A 7,601-nucleotide genomic window follows, 5' to 3' on the forward strand; every position below is an offset into this window, starting at 1 on the left:
CCCGCACCACAACCACCAGCTCAACGGCCTCATCAGCCCCGAGCTGCGGCACCTGCGGGCCTCCCTCAAGAGCAAGATCCTCAGCTCGGAGGCAGGGGCAGCCCCCGAGGGGCTGGAGAACAAGCGAGCCAGCAAAACAATGGGCTCCGGACAGCAGCAGCAGCCATCGCCCCCGACCACAACACCGTGCTCATCTCCCCTTATCAACCACCTCCCTCCCCAGGGAAGGACTGCACCCTCTCCTCCTCCTTCTCCCCCAGCAGCAGCAATAGGGGACAGGAGCCAGTCTGCTGCCACAACTACAACTGCTGCTAAGACTGCAGCCCGCTATAGACTGGCAGGAGGGACTGGCTTGGAGGAGGAAGAGCAGGAGGAGGGGGATGAAGGAGGGGAGGAGGAGGAGTCCCTGCTGCTACTCTCCAGGTCCTTAGCAGCAGCTTGCAGTTTGAAAGGCTCGGGAACGGACTCTCAGCCCGAGGAGGACCTAACGATACGATACGTCCGATATGAGTCAGAGCTCCAGATGCCAGATATCATGAGACTGATCACCAAAGATCTGTCTGAACCCTACTCCATTTACACATATAGGTATTTTATCCACAATTGGCCACAACTTTGCTTTTTGGTAAGTGCCAGAGGGGGCAGGGAGGGCAGGAATTGGGAGTGGTTTGGGGTTGGGGAGGAGAGGATTAAAGGGTTGACATTTGTGGAAATACCTAACAGTCTTTTTGTGGATAAGAACAAGCTTTTTTGGAAATACCTGTCTTCCTAATGAAGCCCCCTTGTGACATGTGCTTCTATAAGTAAAGCAGACGCCTGAAGTTCCTACATTCATTAATAAATGTTTTAAGTGGTGGGGAAAGGGTTTGAGCACAGGGCTAGGATCCAGGAATTCAAGGCTTCTAATCTTGGTTTTGACATTGACTTTTGTGACCTTTGGTAGCTCATTTTATCATTCCGTCTCAGTTCTTAGGTTTGTATTTAAAAAAGAAAGTGCTTAAGTCCGCCTGTGTCTTACAAGAGCTTAGTAATTCTTGCACAAGGGTTTTAAAACAGACTTCAACATGGCTAACATAAATGTTAAGTGGTACGTGGAGAGCCACTGTTAAAGGTTTTGTAGACTTTTTCATCTACTAGCTTTGAAAAAGACAAGTACCAACTGTATTGCTTCTTATAGATGTGATGTGTGCAGCATGCAGAAATTCTCATGCTTCTTAGATTGTCTTGCTGTGCTAACGATGTATTTAGTTTTATATTCTTTCCTACTGCACTGTTGAAAAGATTGATTTAGCTGTCGCCCTGTCTTTCTAAATGTTTAGCACTTCTTAAGGAAGAACTTGTGTCTCAGTTGAAAAGTATTCTTTTAGCATGATAATCTGTCCACAGGTATATGAAACAGAGTGCAAGTTGGCCTCAGGGGTGTACGTGCATAGTGGGAGCTTAGCTGTGCTTAGCTTTCCTATTTACTCACAGGAAAACTTCGTGTCTGGAAAACAGAGCATTTATGGGAGTGTATGGCACTTCCTTGCTAAGGTAAATGATGATTTCTTCTCTCTTGGATGTTTTCATCAAGGCTGGACACATCCCTGAAAGGTATGATTTAGCCAGAGCCAAGACACCTTTCAATTCAGGGCTATTTCTGCAAAATTTGAATAGGATATGAGTACAGGAGGTGAGGCTAATGGAATCCATCTGGCCTTAAACTTCCTGAATGTTCTTGGTTTAGAGTCTGGTATAATTTATAGCGGGATTTATATGATTCATAGGAGGGTTTTCAGGACTGTGCCTCATAAAACCCTGAAGAGGGAATACAGTAGGGTTATAGGAAGTTGAGCAAAGCATTACCTTCTGGAAGAAAATAGAAGTACGAAGATATTTGAAAACATTGTTTGATGCAAAGTCATGTTTGTCATTATAGGGATGCTGAGCAGTGCAGAATGGTACTTCTCAAGCACTGAGCTATGTGTGTGACTGATGTACCTCGTACTGAAAAGAAATGCGCGTGAACTACAAATGTCCACACTTCCAGCACCAAGTGTAATGCAAAGGCAATGCTGGATACTGTTAGGTGACAGTGCATCTGTTTAGATTTAAAATTTTTATGGTTTTTTGCCAGGGAATAACTTGAGAATTTTGGTATGAAAAGAGCAACGGCAAGTTGTTGGACAGAGCATTAAAACATTATTGCTAATACTTATTTTTCGTGTGTTCAAAGAATAAGCCATTACTCAAAGAAGTGTCCTGAGCTTATCTGATAGTGATGGCTTCTTATGCTGAAGAATCAACAAAACTTTACTTGAACTCTTTGTAATTCTACTCAATTTGCCATTTTTTTTGAAGGGTAGGACGATGTAAAGTACGTAAAGCTGTAGAGAAGAGTATGTGGCTGAGTGTCGAGAGCTGTTAGCAAGTTGTCATCCACTTAATAATTTGAAGCTGTTGTGGTTATGTTAAGCCAGATTTGGTAGGTGCTTTTTGTGATCGGTTTTAGTATTTTTTTTAAGGTTTATTTTTTAGAGGTTGTCTTGAAGACTTTCTGTTCTATAAAATTTAATTTGTTCCTGTAGTTAATGGATTCCTGAACTACTTCTATCTAATAAGTCTCTTTAAAATGTTTATCTTCAGTCAGGGACTGCGTATTCCAATTAGCAAGAACAGTGTCAGGATGGTGAGCAGAAGCATAGTGCCTGATCTCACAGAAGCATTTGTCTTTTAATGCCTGGTGGCCTCACACCCTTCTGCTTTCAGGTTTTGATTGGTCTTGGAGAGAGGGATTAGACTACAATTTGATTGTATTTAAAAATGATACCTGTAGGGTTTAGGTCACTTTTTGTACCGAATTTTACCGTCACCATTTGTTAAAATCTCCCAGTGCATATTCTCTGTCTTCGTTGCACTGTCGTGGGCTCCTTTCCCTCTCTCAACACGTGAAGGGAAAGTACTAACACCGTGATAAGCAATTGTCCCTTCCCGGTACTTATTCAGTAAACCACCTTAAACACCATAATTTTTCTATCTAGCATTTTGGAGACCTGACAACGCAGAGCTGTTTGCTGGGAGCACTATTAACATTATTCCTGGCAATGATTATCTTATGACTTTGAAACTTGCTGAGTTTTGGCTCGGCCTTCCCAAGGTGTGCAGCGTTGCTGTAATGGGCAGTGCAACCAAAAAGGCTGCTTGTTTTTCCTTTCTGTTCAACCTCCTCATCCTGGCTTGTGCCAACCTTTGTGTTTCTCAGATTTGGGAAGCTCAGATAGCCCTCCCACCACCACCATGTATTTATAAGTGTACGTGTGTGTATGTTTTAGGGTCAGGTTTCTGTTGGTTTAAGGCTCCAAACATAGTCATAGCAGGATGTCACAGGCACCGGTGTTCGTGCAGGGGAAGAAGTGAGAATGCACAGCTGGAGGGAAGGCATAGGCCCGATCCTGACTAGTCACTGCCGTGGTTTTGCTGTATCAAACCACTTTCCAACTGTATGCTCAAAAAGCAAGTTCATAGTCCACTTGAAAACAACCTGGAAGTACTAAGTATCTTCAGAACTTCATTTTAATGTCAAATTCATCTGCGTAACTGTCTTCCTGACTTCAGCGGTAAGAAGTTGGGAATACTTGATGGTCAGTTCTGATGTGTTGCACAGACTGAGCTGTTGCAAGGTAGTAACCTTCTCCTCCATAAACTGCAACAGTCTGCTTAAACTGGGGTGTTGCCTGTCCTTGGAAGAGCAGGTTTGCACTCTGCGCCAGGTGTGGATGCCCTGAAAGTGCCTGGTTTTTACTTACTCTGAGGAGCTCTGTCCACCCAATTGCTCCACGAATGACCTATGATAACCACTCCTCTGTCAAAAAGTGGCAGAGGAAAAGGTGTTTCACGTGAAGCATTTTAAGTGTTGCTAAAGCTTTGTCCCCCGATGGATCGTAAATGCATTTTCAAAGTCGCAGCTTCTTTTTAAAGCATTTTTGCAGCTTGGAGTCTTCACGGTGTTCAAGTTCTAAAACTTCCATTTAGAACTGATACGTTAAATATTTCAGAGAACTGTTTTCCAAATACCTTGGCGTGGGAGAGGTGAGCTTAGGAAACCTTGCTCTCTGCCAAAGTTTGGGTAAGGCAGGATGTAATAAAAGCAGAGCTCTGGTAGAGTGTTGTAACCTCTCCTGTAATTCACGATACTGTACCATTCAGCTGCCTTTGACAAAAAATCTGGAAAACCTGTGCTTTTATTGGGTTCTTAACTTTGCCACTAGCTATAGCAGCATTTATAATTTAAACCTGTGAAAGTTTAAAAATAACCTATTAATTCAGTGTAAGTGGTTTTCGATGCGTTGTAAATCTTCAATGACTGCAGTTAAGACCTTGTTTTATGCAAATGCTTTGCCTGCTTTTCTTTTAATTGGATTTTATGCAAGAGTCTAAACGTTCTTCATGTTGTAAGACATCGTCCCTGTTTTTTGGTTGCAGAAAACTTGGGGCATAAAAGAAGAACCAGTTAGGAAACTGTCTGGGAAGTCTTCCTAGCCTCATGGCAGGCATAGGAAGAAATTCTACATCCATTCCCAATTTGCAAACTCTCTCTGTATTCCAGTTTCCTGTTAGGAGCGATCGTGGGTTACAGGCTTGCCGTGCTACTTCTCGCTGGGGCGACTTTGTGAAAACTTGAGTCGTTGCAGCATCTGAGTACGTAACAACAGCCAGCGTAGCTACTCTGGCAGTGCCCTCGCACAGGAGGGACTTACTTGTGTCCAGTTTCATAGGGTGGAAACGGAGCGACTTAGTGATTTGCCCAGTATCCTAAGGAGCTCTGAACTGCCAGACTTTAGGTTAAAACCATTAGCCTAAATGTATCCCTTCATGGCACTCAGTAACACGGTCGCTCCATGTAAGGCAAAGGATTCATACCGGGCCGTTTTGGGGTACTTCAGGGTGAGTTTTGGTGCATGTGCGAAAAGGGAGCGGTGTTGCAGTAGCCACGACTGCATTTGAATCACAAAATATTTCTCTTTCAGGGGCTAGTTGGTTTCATCTTCTATAAATGGGAACTAATGTCACAGGATCTGGGTATGAAATGCATACTCAGTCCGTAACTGACAGCCTTAATGCCATCTTTGCTAATGAAATTAATGACAGTTGCTGAAAAGTAATGTTCTCGCTGATTTACAGACACTTCTCTGCTAAATCTTCTAGCAATATGGGCTCGCAATATGAAGATATTAAAATCTAGTTTGTTTTAAACATTTAAACTCTTTCATGAGAACATAGTTAATGCAAATATCGGATTTGAATTTATGTATGTTAATCCTGCTAATGACTTGCGATTAGAGTAAATCTAAGAGTACTCTGCGGGGTTGATAATACAGAATAGTAACTTGGGCTGAATACTGTTTGCAGAAACTTGTAGGTTTAGAAATACTTTCATAAAACTGAAAAGAAAATCTGGCCCGTGCTTATTTTTCCATAAATTGTGGTGTGTGGGAACTACTTTTTCTCTCTTCTCTCTACTCTCCCTGTTTCAGTCTGCGGTGGTTGGTGGCTTTTTTTTTTTTTAATTTACACAGTTTAACCATCACCAGAGAATTAAAGTTTTACATCACATTTTAGGTTCATTTCCAGCTTTAGATAAGGTTGGAGAGAAGAAGAAAGGAGAGGGAAGGCAACCAAAAAACCTCAAATTGAGGTGGAAATGCAGCACTCCCTCTGTAAGAGGAACAGCTGTAGGTTAACTGTCAGACTTACCTGCCTGAAGACAGAGAAATAGATTGGAGTGTTTGGGGAACTGGTAACAGTCATACTTGATTCAGCTCTCTGGCAACAGTGGTAAAACCAGTGGTTATTTGTTTCTTTGATCACTGAAACAAAATTCCTTACTGTTCATTTAGCATGTTTCAATGTATGATTCATGAACACAGCTTTTCTGAAAAGTGCCCTAAACAAGAAAGAACACAGATAGGCAACATCTAGAATGTCACTATTCTTGAAGTGTGTAAAAAATAGATCTTAAAAATTCTCTGCATGACTGTTATGCTCAACAATTTGCACGTGTTCACTTCAGGGCAAAGCACAACCGTAACATGTTAGTTTGTGGTGTGCTTTTTCTTTTTTTTTTTTTTTTTTAGTGTGGTATAAGATTACATTTAGGTACTCTGCATAATTATAGCGACGTTATGAAGAGTCTGTCTGATGATACTCTTTATTTAACTCCCTGGTTTTCTCAGGTCTGAGCTGAGATGCAAAACTTGCCTTGAGCTGACACTTTGCATACACAGTTTTAGTAAAGTACAGCTTTTCTTTTCTATGGGATAAACTCTGTTTTAGAACAAAGAAAGGCTGCTTAGAAGCTGTGTATTTCAGTCCGTTTAGATCATGCGACAGTTTTTGTTTTAAAAACCCACTTGTTTAGTTTGTTCAGGGTTGTTCTTGGATACTGCTAAAAAAATGTGGTTTGCTGCCAAATAAAAACTTAGCAATAATTATATTTGCCTGATGAGCTTAAGCTATATTAGAAATAGTGTTAGGATCACGCTTTGGAACTGCAGCTCGTGCATTGTGGGCTGCTTCATTTCACCTTTGATACAGCTCCTGGTTGACAGCAAACTTGGTTAATAACCCACCATCCAAGCAGAGACGCTAGAAGATGTTATTATTCTTGGGGCAGAAAATCTGTGTGTCTGCGCCTGCAGTATGATCTGCATGAACGAATCTTCTGTCCGTAGTCTTGGCCTACAGACTGTGTGCAAAAAGGGTCGGGGGGTCGGACACTGTAGGGTATGTACTGTAGACTTTGGAGGAGCGAGCCCCGGGTTCACAGGTGGGCTGCACTGAGGCCTGACAATACTCGCTCTGGCAAGTCCTTTCGATTTGATGTCTCTTACTGGTGTAAATTTGGATTACCCAGAAGCGCCTGTGCCAGCACATGCTTGTGCCAATCATGTGCTGTAGTCCCGGTTTAGTCGCTACACTTGAGCCGAAGGCTAGTTCCCCTCTGCAGATACAGGTATGTCAGAGTCTGTGGATCCCCTTACACAGCCATATGCACGAGTTTTATCTCTGCCAATCTTTCCTGAATGAATAGTAATTCATTCTCCCCTTGGATGCTATCCCACTCCGCAGCATTATTCCATTCTACTGCTGCAGGTTATAATGTCATTAATCTCACGCTGCCTAATCCTTTAGTTACCATATGACTTACTTTTTCTTACACTCTTTATTTCATGGTAAAATTTTGTTGAACGCAGTGGCTGTGCAAGTGGTTTGATAAATGTTTTGGGGAGGAGTTGGGTTCTCTCTTTCTTTTTTGCCCTAAATATTTTAGAGTAAGTACATCTCCTTGACCACGCTTTTTGCGACGATACCATTGGGATTAACTGTCGGCGGATAGCTCTTAACAAATGAGAACTCTGAGCAGTTAAAACGTGTGAAATTAACTGTGAGCTTTTTTGTTTGTTCTTTGGGTGTCATATGACTGAAAACGACATTTTCTGAAGATTAAACTCTGCAGTATTTTCCTCTGATCCGTTGTGTCCTTGACATTAAAACCAGACAAAAACTAAGCGTGTTATCTACCACAGCCCCTGTACATCACAATTCAGATCACCGTAAAGCAG

The 7,601-nt window shown here is 42.1% G+C and overlaps 1 protein-coding gene across 1 annotated transcript in view; it reads left to right on the forward strand.

The window, feature by feature from the left end:
• Nucleotides 1-4: 4 nt before the first annotated feature.
• Nucleotides 5-7,601, forward strand: part of NAA30 (N(alpha)-acetyltransferase 30, NatC catalytic subunit) — a gene marked incomplete at its 5' end in the record, with an annotated part of 19,055 nt that continues 11,458 nt past the window's right edge. Inside the window, one exon of the mRNA XM_010152569.1 lies at nucleotides 5-625. Within this exon, the coding sequence (XP_010150871.1) occupies nucleotides 5-625 (621 nt within the window). The remainder of the gene's footprint in view (nucleotides 626-7,601) is intronic.

Source organism: Eurypyga helias, unplaced genomic scaffold, assembly GCF_000690775.1.
Source record: "Eurypyga helias isolate BGI_N326 unplaced genomic scaffold, ASM69077v1 scaffold12370, whole genome shotgun sequence".
Lineage (NCBI taxonomy): Eukaryota > Metazoa > Chordata > Aves > Eurypygiformes > Eurypygidae > Eurypyga > Eurypyga helias.